This window comes from Cervus elaphus, chromosome 16 (assembly GCF_910594005.1).
Source record: "Cervus elaphus chromosome 16, mCerEla1.1, whole genome shotgun sequence".
NCBI lineage: Eukaryota > Metazoa > Chordata > Mammalia > Artiodactyla > Cervidae > Cervus > Cervus elaphus.
In genome coordinates, this window is record NC_057830.1 from 9,894,402 (window position 1) to 9,921,133 (window position 26,732).

Genomic DNA, 26,732 nt, shown 5'->3' on the forward strand with positions numbered 1-26,732 from the left:
ATTTTTTAAAAATTAAAATAGTCTCAGTCATCCAGCTGGCATTTGGTGCTATCTCTTGGATGGGCCCTGTGTGTTAAACAGGCTAGCTTGGGCTTCTTCCTGTGGTGGCAGTGTTTCAAAAAGGTGAGAGCAGAAACTACTTGGCCTTTTGAGGCATAAACTCACCAAACAAGTTACAAGGCCAGCTCTGATAGGAGAAGCTACAAAGAATTTGTGGCCATTTTAATGTATCACACTGGGATGATGTTGGCCTGAAGCAGGGTGGTGGGTAGAGAGAAGCGGAGAGATTTTTATTTTTCGGATATTTAGGAGTCAGAATTGAGAAGTCTTGGGGATTGTTCTGGAACACAGAGGAGAGGGTGAAATTACAAATGACTCCTAGATCCTTTGGCTTAGGTAATTGATGAAAGGTGGTGCCCAGTACTCAGACAGAAAAGAGGAAGAGCAGGTTTGGGGGGAAGAGAATGTTTCCAGTGTGAGTCCTGTCAAGGATGAAATGTCTTTTAGACATCTAGGTGGAAATAGGCAGGAAGTAGGTGGATATGCAGATCTAAGGAGAAGTCTGGCTAGAGATACCAGTTTGGGAGTCTCTGGTGCCTTCAGCCTAAGGCAGCTTCCAGGGGCTCTGCCAACTCAGAGCTGGAACATATAACCAGGCAGGGAGGGATCTGGTAAGTCAACTCTGTAGCTGCGCTGAGCCTAGTCTAGTATCTCAGGCAAAGTAATCAGTCTCTCCTGGTTGAAAGTTGCCAGGCTATTATGAGAAAGAGGGATTAAGTTTCTAGGCAGAGTCCTCGGCTCTGAACAAAGATCAGTGTTGTAAATGGCAAGAAGGTAGATCCCAGCTCCTGTCAGGAGGAAGTCTCCTAACAACAGACCACTGACAGATGAAGTAATGAATGTATCGTCACTGAGGGAGCCTAAACAGAGGCTAGAGGAACTGTGATGCAGAGGCTTGGACGGGATTCCCTCTCTGGGTCCAATGATAGACCTCCATGGCCAGCCCTGACACTCCATGAAGGTAAATTTCCCTCACCATCTCAACTTCTAATCCCACAGATCCCTAACTTTTAGAAACTGCACGAGTTTTCATTGAAGGCAGTTCTGCTGGGAGATCAGCAGTGCAGGAGGCACCTATTAGGGTGCAAAAGAAATGTTGACTAGGGTCCTTGCCATTCATTCGTTTGTTCATTCATTCAACACGCCACGAGCAAATCCTGTGCTCTGTACTAGGAACAGAGAGATGAAAAGACTCTCATCTAGAAGAAATTCAACTGCAACTACAAAAACTGTCTTGTAGCTGCTGTTAGTTTCTAGAACCATCTTCCCCTTGGATCTCAAGAAGTACTCCAGGGTCTCCTTGCTATGGTGTTGGGCTGTAAAGGTTTGATGAAAGAAAGAATAAAAGGAATAGGGGTGTCTGAGACCTGGAGAAATGTACAAGGGAGGGATCTCTGCCTGAGTGGAATCAGGGAAAACTCCTAAGAAATAAAGCAACATCCCTATCTGAATGAATAGTTAAAAAGAAGACATTTATTAAGTGCTTTCTCCGTGGCTATTACAGTGATACTTGGTTTCCTTGTATTATACAGATTATCTGGCATTGGTGGTCTTGAACACCTATTAATCTTATTTTCTGGAACCTCGTCCGCGCACTGTTGCAGTAAGAAGGCGGCGGGGCGCTCTCGGCACAACTCCCGAGACACGTCCTGCGAGCGGAACCCGGGTTCAGTGGCTGACGAGGGCGCCCGGAGGGTTTTCGCAGGACTCCAGACCTAGCGACGCGCACTTCGTTGCTAAGGGCTGAGGCGCGGAGGCTGCGGAGCCTGGAGGCTGTGGACGCCGTAGGGTTCGGCGTCCTCGTTGGGCCTCAGCTCCCGGCCCGGCCGGCCCTCCGGTGGGTATGGAGCTCGAGGCGGGAGGAAAGGGCGCAGCTGACTGGAGGGCAAGTGGGAACCCTCGCGCTCTCCGAGCCGAAGCCGCCCGACTGGCCAAAGCGGGGAGGGGGTTCCCGGGGCCCGCGTTGGGTTGGGTGGCCTTACATCATCCAGTCTTGGGTGAACACCCCTCCATCCACTCCCACCCCCCAGCCTCATCAAAAATAAGCTTTGAAGTTTAAAAAAAAAAAAAAAAAATAAGCTTTGGCCAAACGCTTAGGAGAGGCGCAGGGCATTTGTGTGATCTGAAAGGAAAAACTGCTCAGAGTTTGTCCCCACAATTTGGGGCAGCCTTGGGAGTTCTGACGTAGTGCTGATTCCCTAAATGACCTTGGGCAAGACCCTCTTATTCTCCGAGACTCTCTTTCCCTTACCTGTACCATTAGAAGGTCATATCGGACCATCCCCTACTTGCTTCTACCTGTGGTTTTGTTTCTGTTTGAGCTTTGGTTTTAGATTCCTTGGTCTTCCAGAGTGTAGTTTAGAAGAGTGCAGAAGGAGATTTGGGGAGAAGGAGGGGGATATTAAATCATCATTTACATGAACAGTGGACCAGGAGTCCAGCTGAATAAGATCCATTGCCCCAGCTTCACCCCTGTATGACCTTCGGAAATGGAAAAAAGTGAAAGTGTTAGTCACTCTTTGAGACCCAGTGGACTGCCGCCCAAGCTCCTCTGTCTGTGGAATTCTCCAGGCAAGAATACTAGAGTGTGTTGCCATTCCCTTCTCCAGGGGATCTTCCTGACCCTGGGATCAAACCCGGGTCTTGTGCATTGCAAGCAGATTCCTTACCGTCTGAGCCTCCAGTCCCAGTTTCTTCATGGGAAGTGACAGGTGGAAATATTCTGGAGTATACCAAGAAGTGTTGCACTGGAAAGTTAAAAGAGAATTCTCTGAATTATGTTTAGAGTGACCATTGAGGGGCTTTCCTGGCAGTTCAGCGGTTAAGGTTTCATGCTTCCAATGCAGGGGGCACAGGTTGGATCTCTGGTGAGGGTACTAAGATCCCACATGATCCGCAGTGAGGCTAAAAAATTAAATGAGATAAAAATTTAAAAGTAGAGTGACCACTGAGGATCTTAAAGGCCTTTGGGGAGTAGATTGGGGGCAGAAATGGGTCCTAGAATTCAGATTTAGGCCTCATTCGACCTGGAACCAACAAAAACATTGAGAGCTGTATTGAATTACAGGGTTTCCCAAGTCCTCTGTAGTGTTTCTAGGCCTGATATGTGGAACGGGTCAGGGTAACTGCTACCTGGAGAGTCTGTTATTGGACACTATTAAAGGACCCAAATATTGTTGGGGGCTTCCCAGGTGGCACTAGTAGTAAAGAACCCGCCTGCCAATGCAGGAGATGTAAGAGACATGCCTTTGATCCCTGGGTCGGAAAGATCTTCTGGAGGAGGGCATGGCAACCCACTCCAGTATTCTTGCCTGGAGAATCCCATGGATTGAGAAGCCTGGTGGGCTATGGTCCACGGGGTTGTAAAGAGTCAGACACACCTGAAGCAATTTAACATGTACGCATATATTGTTAGGTCCTTAAAAAAAGCTTGGCAAGCAGGCTCTCCCACCTTAGTATTCCATTCATTCATTCACTCAAGAGATATTTGCCTTGTATCTGTTTTCCTAGGCCATGCTTAAAGTGCAAATACAAAAACAAATAAGACACTTTCCTTCCTCTCGAGTATACTGCAGGTTCACAATATAAACTATGGCAGATGACTTGAATAGTGTTTTCATTTCTTAGTCTACAGCATCGTGGACATTATCCAAGCACATATATTTTGTTCTCCAGATTTTAAGTCGCCTTGCTGTATCATATCTGGGCTTCCCAGGTGGTGCAGTGGTAAAGCATCCTTCTGCAAAGCGGAAGGCACAAGAGACGCAGGTTCAATCCCTGGGTCAGGAAGATTCCCCCGGAGGAGGATGGCAACCCACTCCAGTATTCTTGACTGGAAAATTCCATGGACGGAGGAACCTGGCGGGCTAGTCAGTGGGGATGCAGAGTAGACACAACTGAGCGAGTGGGAGCATCCTTTCCTTTCATATAATATCTAACATAATGAATTCTTAGCCTTAGTGTGATCAGTCACTCTGATCAGGAGATATTGGCTTCAGTTTAACATACTCCAGACTCACTTTCAGATGTGTATATTCTCTGTGTATATTTGTAATGTATGTTTAATATGTGTGTATTAAGAGTAGAATTAATAATAAAACTGCCGCTTTTAGCATTGCTGTCTCTGTCAATCCAGTAACCATTCTGGTAGTCATCATTTGTTACTAACAATCTACAGCTTGAACCAAGAGCTTGAAATACACTAGCTTTTGTAGAGATGCAGTATAGTAAGCTGGTAGGGAGCAAAGCCCCTGGAGTCCAAATGCCTATACACAAGTTTCAGCTAGGACACTTACTTGCAACTTATGTGTGAAGTTGGGCAAGTAACTTAACATCTCTGTGCCTAACTTTTCTCACCTGCAAAATGAAGATAGTAACAACGTCTATCTCAGAGGCTTGTAGAATAGATTAAATGAGTTAAATATAAAGCACTTAAAAAAGTCCTCGGCATATTTTAAGTGCTGTTTTAAAAAATATTTATTTATTTATTTGGTTGGGTTTCCCAGGTGGCTCAGTGGAAAAGAATCCCCCTGTGATGCAGGAGACTTGGGTTTGGTCCCTGGGTCAGGAAGATCCCCTGGAGGAGGATGGCAACCCACTCCAGTATTCTTGCCTGGAAAATCCCATGGACAGAGGAGGCTAGCAGGTTGTAGTCCATGGGGTCGCAAAGAGTCGGACCCAACCTAGCTACTAACCAAGAGCAACAGCAGATTTATTTGGTTGCTCTGGGTCTTAGTTTTGGCACACGGGGTCTTTAGTTGCGGTGTGTGAGATCTGGTTCCCTGACCAGGGATGGAATCCTGGCCGTCTGCATTGGGAGCTCGGAGTCTTATTCATTGGACCACCAGAGATGTCCCTAGGTGCTATTTTTAATCTTCACAGAAGCTGAATGATAGTTATTATCCTATTTTACACATAGGAAACTGAGACTTAGAGAGGTTCAGGAACTTGCCCTAGACTGAATGAAGCAGAACTATAATTCAGACCTAGGCCTCATTTCAAGGCTAATGCGCCTAATGAAATATTATTCTGACTATTTTGTGCTGCTCTTAATAATTAGAATAAGGTCAATCAATAATTAGAGTTTATTTGAATTCTTAAAATTGAATTGTTAAAATGCAGTAAAGCTGTTTCTTCTTTGTAGATGTTTATGGTGGAAATTCTGGGCTAGAAGTCAAGAGCTCTACCTAGTTAGAATTTTGAGCAAGTAAATGTTTCTGCCCATATTCTGCAGATCTTTAAATAAAGAGTTTATATGTGATGATTTTGAGAAACTCTTTCTACGTAAAGTATTATTTTAAAAATTCATACTTAAAGTATTATTTTAAATAGGTGAATTTGCCTTTTTCACAAAAACAGTAAGCTGGGAAGTAAGCAGTCACTCCTGAAGATTTTTGATGAATGAAAATCTTACTATGAGTAAAATAAAAATATTTAATGACGAGTTTAAATATATCCTGTGTTGCATATTTTAAAATAGTTGTATAATTAACATGGTATAGTTTCCCTAATTATTGGAAATGTACAAGTTATAAAATCTTTGAATTTTGCAAGATAAATCTTTGCGAGGGGAAATGACACTTAACAATCTCTTTAATTAACAGTTTCTTATTTACCTTTCAGTACAAACATATGCTTAGAGATTAATCTAATTGTCTTTTCACTAATTACAGAGATTAGGAAGTGGCTGCCTGAACTATTTTCCAAAGGATAATTTTACAAAGCAGCAGGTCACCAAGTTTACAAAGTTTACAGCTTTACAAATACGGCAGCTCACCAAGAAGATCCTACTGGTTTGGGCGTAAGTAATTCTAAAGATTTTCTTTTCCTTAGATTGTCCCATGCTGCAGATAGGAAGTATGGCTCTCAGAAGATACCAGCTAAAAATCTAATCAGTTTTAAGCAGAGTCAATCCATTTATAGCATCAGTGACCTAGATCTGTGGGTGGCATCTGTCCTTAGTTTGATGGCAGTGTTAAAAATGGGTTAGGTTGACAGATAGGAAGCCCTGCAATCTCTTATCTAACTACAACAGGACAACACTGCAAGCTTTTTGAAAACTATCTTGGAATTTTTCCTGGGGGCATATTTGTGGTAACTGAAAAACTAGATTCCCCTCTTGCTGGGTGTCAAGCCAAAGACACAACCAAGCCAAAGAACAGAAGAAAGGATTTAGAACTTGCAGCAAGTTGGGAGAACAGGGATATTTTCCCAAACTGTGTCTCTCAGAACAGCAAAACTGGGCAAGTTTTAAGATAAGAGTGCATGCATATTTATGAAGGGCTCGGGTGGATATGCATATTCATGAGGGGCTTGAGTAGGGGAGAGTTCAGCCTAGATTTGGGACACAGGTTGTCAGAGTCACAGCTTTAGTTGATTAAGTCACCAGGGTCAGCAGAGGTCAGCATCATCATTCCTTAAGTACCAGATAGTCTTGCGGTTGAGTGAGTGAGGGTGTTTGGATCATACAGAATAGCTCAAGAATGTGCCTCTTAAAAAAAAAAAAAAAAAGAATGTGCACTTGCTATCCTTTACCTTTGAAACAGAACTGGGAGTGCTTTTTTAAAATTTTTAAAAATTATCTAGTATTTTGGCTCTGCTGGGTCTTTGTTGCTGCACGGGCTTTCTCTACTTGCGGTGTGTGGGCTTCTCATTGCAGTAGCTTCTCTTGTTGCGGAGCACAGGCTCCATCGGGCTTCAGTAGTCACGGCTCCCAGTCTCTAAAGCACAGGCTCAGTGGTTGTGATGCACAGGCTTAGTTGCTCCATGGCATGTGGGAGCTTCCTGGACCAAGGATCAAACCTGTGTTTCCTGCATTGGCAGGGGAATTCTTTACTCCTGAGCCACCAAGGAAGCCCCAGAACTGGGAATTTTTACAATTGATTTATCATCTCCCTGGAGAAGGAAATGGCAACCCACTCCAGTATTCTTGCCTGGAAAACCCCATAGACGGAGGAGTCTGGTAGGCTACAGTCCATGGGGTTGCAAAGAGTCGGACACAACTGAGCGACCTCGCTTGATGTGGTCAAGAGCAAGCCTTCTGGCCAGGCTTAGATCACATAATGTCTAGGCCTATAATGGCTTCTCTTATGTCAAAGAAGTTCCATCTGGTTCTCTTCCTCTGGGAACCCTCTGCTCTTATCTGGCAACATGTGTGCTTGTTACAGAGAACCCTACAGTGTCTGAACTAGAAGAGCCCTTCAGTTCGGTTCAGTCACTCAGTTGTGTCCAACTTTTTGGGATCCCATGAACCGCAGCACGCCAGGCCTCCCTGTCCATCACCAACTCCTGGAGTTTACCCAAACGCATGTCCATTGAGTCGGTGATGCCATCTAACCATCTTATCCTCTGTTGTCCCCTTCTCCTTCTGCCCTCAATCTTTCCCAGTGTCAGGGTCTTTTCAAATGAGTCAGCTCTTCGCATCAGGTGGCCAAAGGATTGGAGTTTCAGCTTTGACATCAGTGCTTCCAATGAACACCCAGGACTGATCTCCTTTAGGGTGGACTGGTTGGATCTCCGTGCAGTCCAAGGGACTCTCAAGAGTCTTCTCCAACACCACAGTTCAAAAGCATCAATTCCTCGGCGCTCAGCTTTCTTTATAGTCCAACTCTCACATCCAGAGCCCTTAGGTTGCTATTTCACAACACATGTGTTTGTCACACCGTGCAAGCCGCTTGAAATACAGAGAAGGACGTGAGAGTCCCTCTTCTTGTGGAGCATACAGTCTGCTAGTAATCTTGGAATCTGGTGTCCATGTTACACGTTAGCGGGGAGGCTGAGGCACAGTGTGGAGGATCGAGGAGCTCAGTGACACAGGACACGAGTGAGATGAGGCAAGCCTGGCCCCAGAGCCCGGAGCTCTTGACGCCACTCATTGTGTTCTTTCCACTGCATTTGCTTCTGTTCCTTGTCAACCTGAGGAATATTCACCACCTAAAAGTTGAGAGTTACGTTTTATTCGGTAGGAATTTTTAGGACTTCATGCTCGGGAGGCAACATCTCAAGTAACAAGAGAACTATTCCAAGGAGGCGAGGGGGTGAGCTCGGATATATAGGAGTTTTGCAATAAAGGGCAGATAGTCTGAACATCAAAAAATTATTGTTAATTAAAGAAAACCACACACACAGACACAAACCAAAAAAGAAAACCAGATGCATCAAGTTAGGGAATTTAGCACTTTTCTATGTATGGGAGGATGCAAGAGTCTGGGCTCACTGAAATCATTCCTTTGATCTGCAGGATACTTTTCATATCCTGAATTTCCTCAGGACTCACCAGCTCACCATAATCTGTGGCTGCAATTCCTGATGACTGTGACATCCTTTGTTTATGGCAGGAAATAGTCTGTTTCTCACTGGTTACCTGTTCTTTTCAGGAGTCAATTCTGGCAGCTTTTAAATGTAGGCTGAAATTCTTCTGGAAAACTGTGGTGGGTTTTTTGTTGTTTTTTAAGTGTTTTGTTTTTGTTTTAATCTATTTTGTTGAAGTATAGTTGATTTACAGTGTTGTGTTTATGTCTGCTATACAGTAAAGTGATTGTTATATATACACATATTCTTTTTCATTATAGTTTATCACAGAGTATTGAATATAGTTCCCTGTGCAATACAGTAGGACCTTGTTGTTTATCCATTCTATATATTATAGTTTGCATTTGCTAGTCCCAAACTCCCAGTCCATTCCTCCCCCTTGCCCCCTTGGCAGCCACAAGTCTCTTCTCTCTGTCTGTCAGTCTATTTCTGTTTTGTAGGTAAGTTTATTTGTGTCATATTTTAGATTCCATGTATAAGTGATAACATATAGTATCACTTCCTCTTTCTGACTTACTTCACTAAGTATGATAATCTCTAGTTGCATTCACACTGCTGCAGATGGCATTATTTCATTCTTTTTTATGGCTGAGTAATATTCCATTGTGTATATATGTACTACATCTTCTTTATGCATTCATATCTCAGTGGACATTTAGGTTGTTTTTATGTCTTGGTTATTATCAATAAATAGTGCTGCCATGAACATTACAGTACACTTATATTTTCAAATTATAGTTTTCTCCATATATATGCCCGGGAATGGAACTGCAGGATCACATGGCAACTCTGTTTTTAGTTTTTTTGAGGGACATCCATAGAGTGGAAAACTGGGGGGGGTTTTTTAAAGGTAATGATATGGGACTTCCCTGGTGGTCCAATGGTTAAGACTCCAAGCTTCTACTACAGGGAGCCTGGGTTTGATCCCTGGTCCGGGAACTAAGATCCTGCATGGAGAATGCTTGGAGAGTTTTAACTGTTATTTCTCATTATAGACTATTCTTCCTAGAACTATGTAGGCTTGTCATTCCCATAAGAAACTCACCTCCTAGAATTTCTCTAAGCAGAGCCCTGGAAGAGATGGCGACTGGGTACTCCCACCTGTACCCTCTGCCATCTCAGGGGACAGGTGATTGAGTAGCAGACGAACATTTCCCAGAGTAGCTGAGATTAGGTCCTAGTCATGTACCTTCAGTCCCATCAGACGTCCGTGCTGGCCACATATTCTGATCTCGACATTAAAACCGAGATATTTTTTAAAAATTTACATATTAACTCTTTTAAAAATAATAAACCTTATTGCACATAAACATAAATTTATGGAAAATAAATATACTTTTGAAAACACACAAAAATGTTTGATTGGAAGAGAGCGGTATTGTTTTACATTTTTGCAAATCTCTTTACTGTTTGGCTTAAACAGAAGACAGTTGAATTCTCATATCTGCTTCTGCATTAAATCTATTGCAGTATGTCGTTCGTAGTATAAGAAGAAAGTCAGGACTCACATAGAGACATAGTTGGAAAAAGGATTTCACAGACTCCCTGAAAGGGTCTCAGGAATCCCCAGCAGTCCTGAGATCACACTTTGAGGCCTGCTGGTCAGATCATTACCTGTATTGTCTCATTTGGTGTCACTGTCTCCCGCATCTCATTCTTATTACAGAATAACCTCATGACCCTGGAAAGTATTTAATAGCAGTCCCACAAGCTAGGAAGGTTATAGCCTTTTAGAATAACTAAAGCTTTTTTCCAAGAAGCTTACTGGTGTAGATTGGTTTTTTTTTTTTTTGGCCTTGCCTCAAAATTTATGGGATCTCAGTTTCTGACCGGGGATTGAACTCCAGCCATGGCAGTGAGAGTGCCACATCCTAACCAGTGGACCACCAGGGAATTCTCAGTGCTTCGTTCCTTTTAATGGATGAATAATATTCCATTGTATACATAAACCACGTTTTGTTTATTCATCCATTGATGGACACGGGTTGTTGTTAGCTTTTGACTATTGTGAACAGTGCTGCTCTGAACAGACATGTATAAATTTTGGGTTGAACACCTGTTTTCAGTTCTTTGGACTATATACCCAGGAGTTGAATTGTTGGATCACATAATAATTCTATGTTTGACTTACTGGGGAGCATCTTAATATTTTTAAAATTAGTTTTGTTTTTGTTTATCTGCAAATGCTGTATGGAAGGATGGTGCCTTCCCAGGGCCATAAGAGTGAGGCAGGGAAAGGAGAAAAACCAAATGCCTACAGTTAGTCTTTTTTTAAAAAAAAAAAGAAAAGGTTTTAACATAACCATACTACCTACCATTCTTGTGCCTCACAGAGTTAACAGTGTGTATTATTCCTTTTACCAAACAGGGCACACAACTTCCAGCAGCCACAAGGGATGCTGCTACTCAGGTGCCATCCGAAACGAGCTCTTCCCCAGAAGGTCTCGTGCAGGTTCTGTCCAGTGATGGGGAAACTGCAGAGCAAATTCAGACACAGCACTTACAGATACGGGTACAGCGGTCTGCCCTCGGGGGGGATCCCCAGTTTTGTGCCCCATGACAATTCTCTCCTATAGAAAGAGAAGGCCCGGAGCCATCGTTGATGCCTTCCCTGGTCAGTCAGTTTGGTCTGTTTCCTTTTGGATAAGAAACATCTTGGTTGCTAGGGCCTACAGCCCCATGGCGAGGGACCCCGTGGCGATGATTCCCACATCTTTGGGAATCATCTCTAGAGTAAGCAAAAACTCTGGGTTTCTTCTTTTGTCAGATCCCAGTCATTCACTCATTCCGAGCATTTACAGAGTTAATAATGCCATTTCTGGTGATTTCAGTGTGGCTCCTTTCTATCTTTCTCCTCAGCATGGCCTGTAGTCCACCCTCTCTTCCCCTTGCTCCACTGTGCACCCTACACCATGGGGCTCCTCATTTTCCATCCTCTCTTTAGCAGGCCAGATGGATTTATCGAAGAGAGGATTCAAACTAAAGCCTTTCAAGAGTATAGCCCGGCTCACGTGGATACCGTCTCTGTTGTTGCTGCTCTGAACTCAGACCTCTGTGTCTCCGGAGGAAAAGATAAGGTGGGGTTTGCAGTGCTTCCCAGGAAACCAGCTTTTTGCAGAGAAGGGCAGATGTTTGGAAAGGAAGTGCTGGCTTAGCATTTCTGGCAGCAGGGTTGAACAGTGTAAAAATATGTGCTTTAGAGTTAAAAAGGCTGGGTTTAAATTCCTGCTCCACTGCTTCCTTTTACTTTGGGCAAGTCTTTTCATTTTCTTGAGCTTCAGGCTCCTTCTCTATTAAATGGGGGTAGTAATGCCAACTACCCAGGATAGTTGAGGATTAAATGGGAAGACACTCAGCGCTCTGCAAGACCACCCACATGCTTTTTACAGATGACAAGTATTACTCTAGCCTATCCATTTTTACACCTGCATGCACACGGGAGTTATTTATCAGCAAAAGGAAAGTTCTAGTCTCTTTTATGCCTCTCTTTTGCCAAAATATCTACCAATACTTCGAGACTGCTCCCATTTTTAGTGTAAATTTGGTTGCTTTATTTCCCTAGTATTTGGATCTGTCATAGAACTCAACCTAGGTTCTTGATAGCAAAAATGCTGATTCTTTCATAATAATGCCTCTAATTTTCAATAGCCATTTAGAATCTTCAGATTCCATTTATATACTGTATTTCACTGATTCTAAGATGCACATGTTTCCACATTGTAACACCTCTGAAATCAGGATGAATCTAGAAATTGATAATAACATCATTTAATTGGCAGCATTTTGTTGTAACATCTAGACATATGAACTTATATTTCTATGATCCTCACCTGTGAGGGGTAGATAGTGCAACAATTAGCCTCTCTGTTTTGCATGTTATGAAACTGGAATTTAACTAGGTCATAGTACTGAACGACAGAGACTGGGCCAGAGAATGCTTCTGAATCCTGTTTAGGGGGGAAAAATACAACAAAATACTAAAATATATTCCTGGAAAAAGGATGGAAAGAAAATTTTCATAATGATTCTCTCTGGCAGATGGGATTATGGATGAGATTTTTTGAAATTAAAGAAAAGTATGGGGACTTCCCTGGTGGTCCAGTGGCTAAGACTCTATGCTCATAATGCAGGGGACCCCGGGTTCAAGCCATGGTCGGGGAACTAGATCCCACATGCTGCAACTAAAGATCCTGTGTGCTGCAATGAAGATTGAAGATCCCAACTAAGACCTGTCACAGCCAAATAAATAAATATTTTTTAAAAGTATGATTTGTTCACAACAGTGTAAATATACTTTTATTTTTTTGGCTGTGCCACATGGCATATGAGATCTTAGTTCCCCAGTTCAGTTCAGTCACTCAGTTGTGTCTGACTCTTTGGGACCCCATGGACTGCAGCATGCCAGGCCTCCCCATCCATCCCCAGATCCTGGAGTTTACTCAAACTCATTTCCATTGGGTCGGTGATGCCATCCAACCATCTCATCTTCTGTCGTCCCCTCCTCCTCCTACCTTCAATCTTTCCTAGCATCAGGGTCTTTTCAAATGAGTCGGTTCTTTGCATCAGGTGGCCAAAGTATTGGCGTTTCAGCTTCAGCATCAGTCCTTCCAATGAATATTCAGGACTGATTTCCTTTAGGATGGACTGGTTGGATCTCCTTGCAGTCCAAGGGACTCTCAAGAGTCTTCTCCAACACCACAGTTCAAAAGCATCAATTCTTTGGCACTCAGCTTTCTTTATAGTCCAACTCTCACATCCATACATGACTACTGGAAAAACCATAGCTTTGGTATACAGACCTTTGTTGGCAAAGTAATGTCTCTGCTTTTTAATATGCTGTCTAGGTTGGTCATAACTTTTCTTCCAAGGAGCAAACGTCTTTGAATTTCATGGCTACAGTCACCATCTGCAGTGATTTTGGAGTCCAGAAAAATAGTCTGTCACTGTTTCCCCATCTATTTGCCATGAAACGATGGGACCAAATTCCATGATCTTAGTTTTCTGAATGTTGAGTTTTAAGCCAACTTTTTCACTCTCCTCTTTCACTTTCATTAAGAGGCTCTTCAGTTCCTCTTTGCTTTCTTCCCTAAGTGTGGTGTCATCTGCGTATCTGAGGTTATTAATATTTCTTCCGGCAATCTTGATTCCAGTTTGTGCTTCATCCAGTCCAGCATTTCTCATTATGTACTCTGCACATAAGTTAAAAAAGCAGGGTGACAGTATACAGCCTTGATGTACTCCTTTCCCTATTTGGAACCAGTCTGTTGTTCCATGTCCAGTTCTATTGCTGGACTATTGCTTCTTGACCTGCATACAGATTTCTCAGGAGGCAGGTCAGATGGTCTGGTATTCCCATCTCTTGAAGAATTTTCCACAGTTTCTTGTGATACACGCAGTCATAGGCTTTGGCATAGTCAACAAAGCAGAAGTAGATGTTTTTCTGGAACTCTCTTGCTTTTTCGATGATCCAGTGGATGTTGGCAATTTGATCTCTGGTTCCTCTGCCTTTTCTAAATCCATCTTGAACATCTGGAAGTTCACGGTTCACATACTATTGAAGCCTGGCTTGGAGAATTTTGAGCATTCCTTTGCTAGTGTATGAGATAAGTACAATTGTGGAGTATTTTGAGCATTCTTTGTCATTGCCTTTCTTTGGGATTGGAATGAAAACTGACCTTTTCCAGTCCTGTGGCCACTGCTGAGTTTTTCAAATTTGCTGGCATATTGAGTACAGCACTTTCACAGCATCATCTTTTAGGATTTGAAATAGCCAAGGATCAAAACCCATGCCCCCTCTACTGGACGTACAGAATCTTAACCCTTGGGCCACCAGGGAATTCCCTGAATATACTTTTAACACTACTAAATTGTATACCTAAAAATGATTATGATGGTAAAATTTTTTTAACTAGGGAAAAAAAATCTAATCCCATATAGATTTTCCTTCAGCATCCATACCCAGAGCCTCAATCTAAACCAGATGTCCCTGCAGAGTGTTATCCCAAACCCATCATTAACGCCCAGACACTTCAGCGGAGTGGGCCAGGGGCTCTGGAAGAGACTGAGAGCTCAAACTAGGGGAGCATGAGGAACGACACTACAATGAAACTTTGGTAGAGAGGGAGAAATTAGGTAGAGAACAAGATAAAGGTTTGTTGTTTCATCTAAACAAAAAAAAAGTCAGTTAAGCTAAAATATTCTAATGACTCTCTGCAGACAGTTGTGGCCTATAACTGGAGAACTGGAAATGCGGTGAAAAGGTTCAAAGGACATGAGCGTGAAATCACCAAGGTAATTGTCATATGATTAGCATCCCGAGGAAATTTGGAATTGAATAAAGGAATGCCTGTAGCTCTAGGTAGTAAGAGTGGTTGAATATTTCAGTGTTAAGGAAAAATGCAGGGGTTTCATTTGATGTCACCGTGTGAAGCCCCACTCCCACCAGAGCAAACCATTCACTCAGCTATAGTTACAGGTGTAGTAAACACACATTTTTGTTTCATTGTTAAGCCCTTCATAGCTTCCCAGGTAGCGCTAACCCACCTGCCAGTGAAGGAGATGTAAGAGACATAGGCTTGATCCCTGGGCTGGGAAGATCCCCTGGAGGAGGGCATGGCGGTGTTCTTGCCTGGAGAATCCCAGGGACAGAGGAGCCTGGTGGGCTAGTCCACAGCGTCGCAAAGAGTCGGACACGACTGAGCAACTCTGCACGTAGCGCAGCACAGGCAGTCAGTAGAGAAGAGCTGAGACTAACTCCCCCGCCCTGTCCTAACTCACCAGGGCCATGTGTCGAAGCCTTACCAAGTGTTTACTCTAGGCAAGAAGATGACAAACTCTCCATACTGAGGAAGCTTTTAGTCTAGTTGGGGACATTTTTTAAAAGCTAGAAACAGTTACATAAAAATTAATTTGTTAAAGAGCATGACAGAGTAGACTGAGATTCCAGCAAAAATGATAGAGAATGTCAGATGATATAACTCCCCTCTCTGAAGTCACCTGCATGAACCCAAAATTCAGAAGCAAACTCCATCGTAGTGAGACTAAGTTATCAGCCACAGTCACACAGCACAGACTCTCTTTACCTGCCAGATACAGTGCATTTTGAACCAGACTGAGAGTGAACACCAGGCTCTGGCACTTTTATCTCCAGGCTTTTTCCATTTTTAACGTCCAAACAAGCATATTAGAGCTTTCTTTTTTTTTCTTTTGAGCAGATAGCGTGTATTTACAAATCAAGCCAGTTCTTCAGCGCCTCTCGTGATAAGATGGTCATGATGTGGGACTTGCAGAACTCCTCACAGCCAAGACAGCAGTTCTCTGGCCACACCATGGTGGTCACTGGGCTGACCGTGAGTCCAGGTGAGGTAAAGCCAACGTCTTCGCAACACCAGCACTGTGGTACTTTCTGAAAAGCCCTGTCCCGAGTCTGTCTCATGGACCATCTTCCTGCCATTGTTCCCTAAGATTCATCACAACTGTGTACTGGCTCCCGTGACAACACCCTGCTCTTGTGGGATGTGGGGACTGGACGGTGTGCAGAGAGCGCTTCAGTCTCCAGGAACCTGGTACGAACTCAAACCTGGTCCCGAGCAGGGCAACAGAAGGGAGCCTGGGGTGAGGAGGAGCCCAGGAGAGAGACGTGGAGGGAGACCCCATGACCAGGCCTTAGAGTCTTGGGTCCTAATTACTGCTCACCCCTAACTAAGGTCTTCTGCTCCAGAGAACAACTCCACTAGTTTATATTGGAGTTTTAAAGGGTGTCCTCACTTATGCCTTCAAAACATAGTTATTCCATATCTTCTGTGGGCCAGGCACTGTGCTAGAAGCAGGGTTAGTGGCCCAGGGCTTGGTTCCTGGCCTCCAGAAGCTCACAGTTTATGCTTATCGTATGTTCAATATATGTAACATTATGCAGAGAAATAAGCATGACCTTTTGCTATTTGTGTAATTTGATTTGCTTATGAAGACCAGTGTTTTCTGGTAGCAGACTGATGTCAACTCCACTGCCTATGAGGTTAGTCATACCTGGGATTAAAACATGGATACATCACTTTTTAGCTGTATTAACCCAAGAAAGTTACTTGAAGTCTCAGCATCTTCATTTATAAAATGGGGAGAATTAGATCACCTGACATGGCAATGTCCTTTAGTGGTTGTCAGACATTAGTCGTGTGATCTTTTCAAGTTTTGAAGACAACTGCCAATGGCAAGATGTGCTTGCCCTGTGCCCTCCATATTTGTACAGGTTGCTGGAAGAAATGAAAACCGTGTTACCTTGGGTTGTTTCGAAAACTGTTTCACGCCTATCCAGCAGGGGGCTGCAGGGATCAAGGGAAACAAGGACACTCTTCCTGAACCCGAGGAGGCCTCGATTAGGGTTTCATTGGTCCCACTTGAAAGCAGAGGCTGCTCTCCTTAGCTGCCACTCGGCCAGTGGTGTTTGAGTTTCAGATACTCTAAGAGTGCTGCATGCATTTCGGGGCTCACGCATGGTCCAGTTGCTTCCATTGCTGCTGATAACCTAGAAGCTGCAGGTCGAGCATGACCGGTGGGCCTCTGCACCACATAAAATCCCTCTTAAGTCAGATGTGCTAGGCTCAGCATCCTTGAGAAGTGATGACAGGGATGCTATTTAGTGACATTTACAGAAATTACAGTGGAGGAATGGCGTGGTGTGAAGTTTTGAAACTTTTGCTTTTTCCAGGTCACTCACTTGTGCTGGGTCCCCCAAGAACCTTACGTACTCCAGACCTCCGAGGATAAAACCATCAGGTGGGCTTACTGAGCAGCAGTGAAGGTGTTTCTGGTGAAGGTCTGTGGCTCCCGTGCTTACCTGACTCTGTTCCTACTCTGCTTCTTGGCATTCCTGTGCCTCTCCCAGGGCCTTCCACTCCTCTGCCCTTTGCTAGTGCTGGCATCTCTCTGATCTGGCCCCGCGGATCACCTGGATAGAGGTTGAATGGCAGGAGGTCAGCTTGTTCTGGCTGGTTTTTAGAAGCAGCTGATTCTGACGGCCCTGACTGTGGGAATGGGTTCAGATTAACCTCAGGGTCAGTCGCTTACTTGTCCCACCCCTTCAAGTGGCCCTTACTGGGCTCCAGGTGTTCTCAATCACTCAGCCCTCAGAATCACCATCAGGGAAGTCAAATGAAGTAAATCCTTCTTAGACTAGAAAGCATGACCAGAAAGATTGGATCTCAAGAGATTCTTCTTAGAAAATGGTGGGAAGAAGATAACAAAATAAAATTGAGACAAGAGGTAAAACGGTCCCCAATTGACCCCATGGGTCAGTTGGCCAAGGCCTGTAAATATTTTGTGTCTGATTCTGGAATGATGCCTGCTCCTCTCCATCGTGATATATATCTTTAAAAATTTTTGTTAAATCACAGGCACAGAAATATTTTCTCTCGTCTGTTGAAAGTAGTACCCCAAAGGACCAAATTAACAAATTAACTCGAACAATTAAGATGCTTGGTCTAAATTCCCATTAATTAGATCTCAAAATAGAAAGAACTCAGATGTCATTCAGTTTGGTTATTTCCTGACAGCTTTAGCATCTCTGAGATCGATCTGGTTCATGTTGCTGTTTTTAGGTAAATCACAGCGTTCTGTTCTGACTGGTCAAAGCCCACAAAGAGCCAAGACTTCGGCTTTCACAGGCAATCACAGGTGCATTTCAGCACATTTACTGCAAACTCATTCCCTGCCGTAATTTCTTTCAGACTGTGGGACAGTCGGGGGCTGCAGGTAGCTCATACATTTCCCACCCAGCAGCACATCCAGACGCACTGCGCGGTCAGTGAGGACGGACACAAGTGTGTCTCCTGCAGCAGCGGCTTTGGAGGGGAAGGCTGTGAAGCCACGGTGAGAGACTGTGGGGTCCAGGTGTTGGGGTGCTGACGAGAAATGACTTCCTCTGACCTCTTGCCTGTCCTGGGCTACACAGGCAGGCTCTACTTAAGTCCCAGGCCTATTCCAAGTGCATACTGTACGGGAGCCTTTGCATTCTGGATGCTTCTTTCAAGAAAACTCCATTGCCTAAGCTCTCTGCATCGGTCATAGAAAAGAAATGTGATGGGAGTCAAGACAGGAAAGCGTTAGACACAGAACCACCTACTAATGTCCCTGATCCCAGTAGAGTTTAGAAAGGGGATGACCTGTTTGAAGAATCAATGTGTTCCTATTGCGCATATGGTCACAGTAAAGGAATTCAAGTTCTTTGGGAAGTTAGGGCTCTAGTGTTGGTCAAGGGCCCACCGCATCCTGAACCCATATACCTTTCCTTGCAGTTAATTTCAGGATAGATTGCCTTGGCTCCTCCAGAGTACCTTGGATTTCTCACTGTAAAATATTAGTTAACAGATTTATCTAGTATCCAAATGGGACAACTACAACTCCCATTTTATTGGACATTTATTATGTGCAAGGCACTGGGCTGAGCACATCATGTGCGTTATCTCATTTTATCCTTAAAACAATCTCGGGAGTTTGGTATTACTATAGTTCCCATTTTACAGATGGAGAAATAGAGGCATGGCAAGTTGAAATCTCTTGTATAAGACTGCACTTCTCATAAGTGGTAGGTTGAAGTGTTGAATCCCAGGCTTCTGATGTAGCATTTCTTCTCTAAGCTAAGCATTTGCATTTCCAGCTTCTTCAATTGTTCCTTGGACAACGAGTCAGTGTCCAGTGATTTCATTATTTTTTGGACACAATTCCGTGTGCTCTTGTCTGTGAACATCATTCTCCAGGTGTAGTCTGATTAGTATCAACAGGAGTGGGCTGGCAGAACTGTCATCTCCCTTGTTATAAAATCTGGTCTTCCTGTACCCAGAGTCAGTGTCTTGGTGTTAAATCAGAAGGTCTGCCCCTGTATATACTTATGAGAAGGTACTCCTAACTGTGGGTCCCACAGGTGCCAAGAGGCTGATATAAGGCTGCTCTTGAGCTGTAGTAGAAAATAGGCTATCCTCTTCTGTCCCATGGTGCTGTCATGATAATGAAGAAGGCAACAACCCCCGGTTAAACCATCTTTAACCTGGCTTGTTTGAGACATAGTCACTGCCTGACTGAATGGATGGCTGGGAGGGATGAAGATAAGGGTGTCTGTGTGAGGAGGTGGGCTGAGGGAATAGGGGCATCATGAGAGTCTGGGGAGAGGATACTAGAGAATGAAGCATTTCTGAAGCTGGGAAATGTGTATGCAAGCCAGCCCCTGTCATTACTTTGCAGCTGTGGGACCTAAGGCAGACACGGAACAGAATCTGTGAGTACAGGGGGCACTTCCAGACCGTTGCGTCCTGTATCTTTCTACCCAGAGCTCTAGCCTCGATGCCTGCAGTTGCTACCTCATCACATGACTGCAAGGTGAAGATCTGGAATCAAGACACTGGAGGTAAGGAGCCTGCCTCTGGTGCTTCTCAAAGATACATGAAGTCCTAGAGGTTTCCTTAAAACTCTTTGTTCCATTGCTCAGCATATATGGAGTCACCCATGTCCTGCCACTGTCCACCCGTAGTGGTTAAGAGATGACATCAAGAAACCAGACTCCCTGTCCAACCTCTGGCTAGGAGCTGTCACCATGTAATCCCTGGTATCATGTTATACAGACGCCTTCCTAAAAGCTCAGATGTATCTGGTTCATTCATTATTTCTATCTGTAGTTCCTCATCATGTTTTGACTTGTGATGCTCAAAATGTCTGGAAAAGCAAATAAGAATTGCCACTTTAAGATTCATGTTCAAGGGCTAAAATGAGAGCCTCAGTTAGGTGGGGGTGAGGTGTAGGGTAAGGATAGTCTCAGAAAGACTGCCCTCTCTTGACTCTGCAGCTAAGAGATTGTAGAAAGGTTATGCAAAGCGCCAGAGAAAGACATGCTTTAGGGAACAAGCTCCCCATAGTTTCCTTGATGTGGTGGTGTGCTGGAGCCAGCTTCTGCTCACTGACTGTTAAATATTCAGGAATATTTAATATGGTCATGGCAGGAGTATTTACCTCACGAAAATTGGCAAATGCTGTGAATGAAGGTTTTTTTTTTCTTTCCAAAAAGCCAGCTTACCAGCACCCCACTGCCTTCATACTGATCTGTCCTGGACACTGGCTTCTGGCAGACACAGGGCTAGCGTTCATTTAGACCCTCAAGCCAAATCCCTTCGACAACTCATCTCCCAGAAACTCAGCTCCTAGCAGGGGAGGATAGGGTCGCCCCCCTCAGACATGTGGGGTCACGTCCAGCGGCTTCCACAGTGAGTGCAGTCAGGTACCCTGACCTGGGCTTGTGGGAGGAGCAGCTGTTCTAGATTCGGGGATCAAAACCCAAGACCAGGGAGGACCAGGTGCGAAAGCGCCGCTCTGCCCGCCGAGTGTGCGCGCGTGCTCCTAGAAGAGCAGCCTGCAAGATGCTGACGGAAGCGAGTGGGTCAGCCGGCAGCCCCAGACCGCCCTGCAGGTGCCCTGTCATCCTTTGTCCTGAGAGGACAAAGCAGGACCCCAGGGCGGCGCAGCTGAAGATCAGTGTCCTCATCTTTTGCTCTGCGCTTTGTTCTCTGGGCGGGCATTCGAGGGCAGCGTTTTAACACGGCCTTGCAGTGAGGCCCCAGTTGTCCGGTGTACTTCCAGGTGGAATATGTCCTGCGCTGATGCCCTGGGGCTGACCTCCTCACTGAACACTCCTCTGAGGCACCGAGTGCCTCTCGCATCTGGGTTAGGTGCATATACACAGCACGGGCTTTATTTCTGTAGTCTTCTCACAAAGACGCCGCCTTTCATGATATGGCAGCCTTGGTCTAACGTGCCGGTTCCCCCTTCCTCCCCAGCCTGCCTTTTCACCTTGTCTCTGGATGGATCAGGACCTTTGACTTCCCTGGCGATGGCCGACACCATCTCCTTATTGTGTGCGAGTTTCAGCAGAGGAATTCACTTACTCAGGGTGGACCACAGCCGAGGGCTGGAACTGCGGGAAGTGGCGGCATTCTGAGGCCAAGAGACCTTCACTGGACAAGAGCAAACTGTGGCTCCTTCTTTCTCAGTGTGACTTTGTGTTTTTTCATGTTCTCTTGAGGGGAGGGTGATGTGGAGCTGATGTTTTTTGCTTAGGTTTCCTTGGAAGATATGTCAGTGTTAGAAGTCAGTTTAAGTCAAAATCAGGTGTAGAGATTAGTAATATGGACTCAAATATGGTTCTCAATTGAAATTAAATCCAAGTACAAGTTTTAGTGAGCTTTGGGGACTACTGTTTAAGAAAAATGAGTTTATGGGCCTTTGCCTTTTGAGATGGCCCACACTCTTGTCTGTGGAGTGTTTCTCCCAAGGCCATCTTACCTTCTGAGATGTACTGCATTTTGTTCATGGAATGTGTGTCTTTCTTAAAAAAAAAAAAAAAAAAAAAGGTTTATAGCTCAGAATGATGGATGTGGATGGATGTGGATGTAAGAGTGAGAGTCAGAACACAGGTCTGAGTCTACTGAACTGACCTTTTCCATGTCTCCAGAAAAGAAAAGAGTATAGTGGAGAGAGAAACCGTTGTGGTTGCCTCACAGTTATCTAGGTGGGAAAGGTTAGTGCAGCTCCGTGGAAGAAACGGATTGCAGACATGAGGTTAAGCTCTAATCACAGCCCCTTCCTTCCCAGAAGAATCAAAGTTAGGGCAAGGAAGCAAAGCCACAGGGCGAGCGCTGCATGAGCGGGAGACCTGAGATGGCGGGCAAAGAGGCTGGCCGCCACAGTGCCTCGCCCGGAGTTAGACGGATTTTCAAACCCATTCCACGGAGGAGGGAGGGGAGAGATGAAGGCTAAGAAGAATTTCATTTGTGTGTTTTAATATTTTTACTTAGTTTTATATAATCCTTCCTGGGAAATGGCCAGAGCGAGGCAAAGGGAATGTCTGCAATGACATTGGAACACATAGAAGTAGAAAAATGGGCTCAGCCGTGCCAGCCACCGAGCCCCCGTCGGTGAAGAGGAGCAGACTACTCCCGTCTGTCTGGGTGGTTCCCAGGAGATGGGTCCCGAGCCTGGTGGTCACAAGCCTGCTTTCCTCCAGGGAAAGGAGACTCACTCCTGCCTCCAGGCAAGCCCACACACAAGGCAACTGAGGCCTGGAAAGTCCCTTTCTGATGAGTCCCACAGAGTCCTGTCTGGCCCCCTGCCTGTCTCTGATACCAGCCGCTGGCAACCTTCTTCCATGTCCCCCTCTCGCTCCTCTTTGGGGCCAGCTCCCCCATGCTGTCTCCAGCCACTGGAGAGGAGCATCTTAAGCTGATGATGCAAAGCATCCATCAGACCCAGGTTGGACCCTCCATTTCCCCATTCAGCTGGATGATCTTAGGAAAGTTGTAAAACCCCAGTTTCCTCACTTAGAAGATGGAGCTCATAATCCTACTTTGCTCACAGGGCTGTTTTGAGAATTGGACCATGTTAAATGCCAGGCAAGCTGTGGGATGCTTACAGTTGGCAGCCCCGGCTCCTCGCTGCCCTCTCTGCCCAGACTAAATGCTGTCCCTCCCATGTGACACGTTCACCACTCCTTCACCCGTCCTCCTTAGATCGTGACTTCTAACCCTTCGGTCATTGTTCGGCTTCCCTGTGATCCCTTAAGTTACAGATCTTTGAGCCCTAGAAGGACGTGGTGAGAGAGGAAGCTGCCTCACTGAGCGCCAACAGGAGGCTGAGCGCACATATTCCCACGTGGTTCTTAGTACCCTGTCACAGATGAGGAAACTGAGGCCTGGGGACATGCAGTCCTCTGCCCGAGGTTATACACGTGGGGAGGAAGGGGAGGAGCCCTTTGCCTCACCCCTTAGCCTCTGCATGATGTCACAAAGTCCACTTCAGAAATTCTTAGACCATGACATTGTTTGTATCTTTTCTAGACCAGTTATCAACTTTTTGGCTCCAAAGAGATCCTCCTGACAAGGGGCCTGGGAGTAGTAGACAGGTGTCTCAGGGAAAGTCCTAGCGAGTCTTAAACTATTAGTGCTACAACTGAGCCTTTTTTCCTAGGAAGAAGAGAATCTAAGGGAGTGGGTTGGGAGGGGGTCCCAGGGAAGACTGAGGAAATTAAAGGGCTCTGACAAGCCCAGTTCTATTACCAGTTAAATCGTTTCCCTACACTCTACACCTGCTTGATGTAAAAATTCCTTATCTGTGCATTTTAAGTAGAAAATAGATTCATAAATGCACATGTTTTTATAAGATTTTTCAGTCTTTTATGCCCTAATGCATTCATTTGGTCATCAAACATCTCATTTTAGAGGCTATTCCTCTAAAATCACATAAGGGAATCTTCCAAAGACAACTTTTTTTTTCTTTTTTGGCCATACCACACACATGGCATTCGGAATCTTGGATCCCTCACCAGGGATAAAACCCATGTCCCCTGCAGTTGAACTATGGAGGCTTAACCACTGGACTACCAGAAAAGTCCAGCTTTTTTCTATGAAAGTATTTAAGCCCTTGGAATCTGGCCAATTATATTGTAATTTTTTTTAATTCATATATTTACTTGTATAAGTTGAAAATATTTATATATTAATATTGAATGAAAATGCATAGTGATTATTAACCACCTTTTAAAAATATTTATTTGTTTTTTGTGGTGGCTTAAACTATCTTATGAGGTGAGGACCTTTATTTTTTCTAAAAGGTTAAAAATAACCTGGAAAAGGGTGTTTTCTTTAAAATAGCTACCTGCAAGTATTGTGATGCAGTGAACATCTTTGGTATCCCCACAGTATCGGACAAGTCCTGATTATCACTGACTTCCTGAACAATGATTATTAAAGAAGGTTCCTGAAGAATTCTGAGTTTACAGTCACCAAAACAGAGATAATATCTGATCTTTCAGGACAGCAGCAGAACTGTGCCTTCAGATGTGTGTTTTCAACATTGGTATTGAGAGAGATTGTTTTCAGTCTATAAGGACCTTTGTTTTGATACAGGAATTGCAAGTATAGAACTCAAGTCATTGGTTTGTTGTTTTTTTTTTAATATTTTAATGCTGAGAAAAAGGAACTTAGATTTTTCTGATTGGTCTTTTGAAAGAATAATTATTAAACAGCAGTTTCATCATCAAAAACACAGCGGAGTGCTAGCTGTTCCTGAAATGGGCGCTTCTTGGCACGGGGTTTGCAGCTAAGATAGCATTCCCAGCTAGGCATGGCCATGAGAATAAGCTGGTGTCAGTGGATTGGGAGTGGCAGTGATGTGTGTGTGTAACTTCCACCTTATAAGCACAAAAGGCACATGTTTGTCCAGGACTTCCCCTCTGGGCCCCTTCCCCCTAGGTGTGATGCAGACTGCCAGGAGTAGCTTCAACTATTCGGATAAGGATAGGATGGGACAGCAAGAAAGGAGGAACCAGGGCCCCAGATAACTTCCAGGAGCTGATCTGTTCCAACAGCCTGACTAGCTGAACTTTGACTTGAAAGAGAACGTCATTCTCTTTAAGTCACTGTATATGTATATATATTTAAATTTTTTTAGCCATCAAAAAAACTCATCAAGTTTAGCCATCACAAAATTTCAAATGTCTTAAATTTACAGCTGGTTGAATTTTCATGAACTGAACACATGCTGGTAACCTAGATGAATGAGTATGATGCATCCAGGGACCCAGATGGCCTCCCACATACACCCCTCCAGAAGTATCTGCTCAGGAATTTGTCACAACGTAAACTGGCTTTGTCTGCTTTCTACTTGATATAAAATCGTATTGTAGTAGATGGAAGATATGGCCACAAATTTCTCCCATCCCTGTACGTGTGACCCTTTGCCAACTAACTTATCACTAATCAGCCAGTTCACTTCAGCTCAGTCGCTCGGTCGTGTCCGACTCACTGCAACCCCATAGCTGCAGCACACCAGGCCACCCTGTTCATCACCAACTCCTGGAGTTTATTCAAACTCATGTCCATTGGGTCGGTGATGCCATCCAACCATCTCATCCTCTGTCATCCCCTTCCCTTGTCGCCTTCAACCTTTCCCAGCATCAGGGCCTTTTCAAATGAGTCAGTTCTTCACATCAGGTGGCCAAAGTATTGGAGTTTCAGCTTCAGCATCAGTCCTTCCAATGAATATTCAGGACTGATTTCCTTTAGGATGGACTGGTTGGATCTCCTTGCAGTCCAAGGGACTCTCAAGAATCTTCTCCAACACCACAGTTCAAAAGCATCAATTCTTCAGCACTCAGCTTTCTTTATAGTCCAACTCTCACATCCATACATGACTACTGGAAAAACCATAGCCTTGAGTAGACGGACCTTTGTTGGCAAAGTAATGTCTCTGCTTTTTAATGTGCTATCTAGATCGGTCATAACTTTTCTTCCAAGGAGCAAGAGTCTTTGAATTTCATGGCTGCAGTCACCATCTGCAGTGATTTTGGAGCACAAAAAAATAAAAATCTGTCACTGTTTCTGCTGTTTCCCCATCTATTTGCCATGAAGTGATGGGACCGGATGCCATGATCTTAGTTTTCTGAATGTTGAGTTTTAAGCCAACTTTTTCACTCTCCTCTTTCACTTTCATCAAGAGGCTCTTCAGTCCCTCTTTGCTTTCTTCCCTAAGTGTGGTGTCATCTGCATATCTGAGGTTATTGATATTTTTCCCGGCAATCTTGATTCCAGTTTGTGCTTCATCCAGTCCAGTGTTTCTCACGATGTACTCTGCATAGAAGTTAAATAAGCAGGATGACAATATACAGCCTTGACGTACTCCTTTCCCTATTTGGAACTAGTCTGTTGTTCCATGTCCAGTTCTAACTGTTGCTTCCTGACCTGCATACAGATTTCTCAGGAGGCAGATCAGATGGTCTGGTATTCCCATCTCATTAAAAATTTTCCAGGTTGTTGTGATCCACACACTTAAAGGCTTTGGCATAGTCAATAAAGCGGAAGGAGATGTTTTTCTGGAACTCTCTTGCTTTTTTGATGATCCAGTGGATGTTGGCAATTTGATCTCTGGTTCCTCTGCCTTTTCTAAATCTATCTTGAACATCTGGAAGTTCATGGTTCACATACTGTTGAAGCCTGGCTTGGAGAATTTTGAGCATTACTTTGCTACGTGTGAGATGAGTGCAATTGTGGGGTAGTTTGAGCATTCTTTGTCATTGCCTTTCTTTGGGATTGGAATGAAAATGGACATTTTCCAGTCCTGTGGCCACTGCTGAGTTTTCCAAATTTGCTGGCATATTGAGTGCAGCACTTTCACAGCATCATCTTTTAGGATTTTAAATAACTCAACTGGAATTCCATCACCTCCACTTGACTTTGCATTCCAGGATGTCTGACTCTAGTTCAGTGATCACTCCATTGTGGTTATCTGGGTCATGAAGTTCTTTTTTGTATAGTTCTTCTGTGTATTCTTGC

General features: G+C 44.3%; 1 protein-coding gene across 3 annotated transcripts; it reads left to right on the forward strand.

Annotated features, from left to right (window-relative positions):
- Nucleotides 1-913: 913 nt before the first annotated feature.
- On the forward strand, nt 914-25,282 carry WDR31 (WD repeat domain 31). 3 transcript variants are annotated; one of them, XM_043870544.1, is made up of 12 exons: nt 914-1,021; nt 1,593-1,897; nt 5,733-5,860; nt 10,739-10,882; nt 11,318-11,447; nt 14,587-14,661; nt 15,585-15,729; nt 15,835-15,935; nt 17,075-17,142; nt 18,093-18,234; nt 19,603-19,765; nt 21,186-25,282. In XM_043870544.1, exons 4-12 carry the CDS (start codon nt 10,767-10,769, stop codon nt 21,344-21,346), a joined length of 1,101 nt encoding a protein of 366 aa, XP_043726479.1. In that variant the 5' UTR covers nt 914-1,021; nt 1,593-1,897; nt 5,733-5,860; nt 10,739-10,766; the 3' UTR covers nt 21,347-25,282. The 3 variants fall into 3 exon arrangements, with proteins under 3 accessions (XP_043726479.1, XP_043726476.1, XP_043726478.1); XM_043870541.1 differs by having other exon boundaries at nt 940-1,021; nt 11,315-11,447; nt 21,186-25,281; XM_043870543.1 differs by lacking the exon at nt 914-1,021 and having other exon boundaries at nt 1,814-1,901; nt 11,315-11,447; nt 21,186-25,281.
- Nucleotides 25,283-26,732: the final 1,450 nt, after the last annotated feature.

Excerpts from the sequence above, each read along its gene's own strand:
- WDR31 (XM_043870541.1), top strand. The coding sequence starts at position 10,767 with ATGCTGCTACTCAGGTGCCATCCGAAACGAGCTCTTCCCCAGAAGGTC. Across the intron at positions 14,662-15,584 it reads ATGAGCGTGAAATCACCAAG|ATAGCGTGTATTTACAAATC; the intron begins GTAATTGTCATA and ends TCTTTTGAGCAG. Across the intron at positions 17,143-18,092 it reads TCCGAGGATAAAACCATCAG|ACTGTGGGACAGTCGGGGGC; the intron begins GTGGGCTTACTG and ends AATTTCTTTCAG.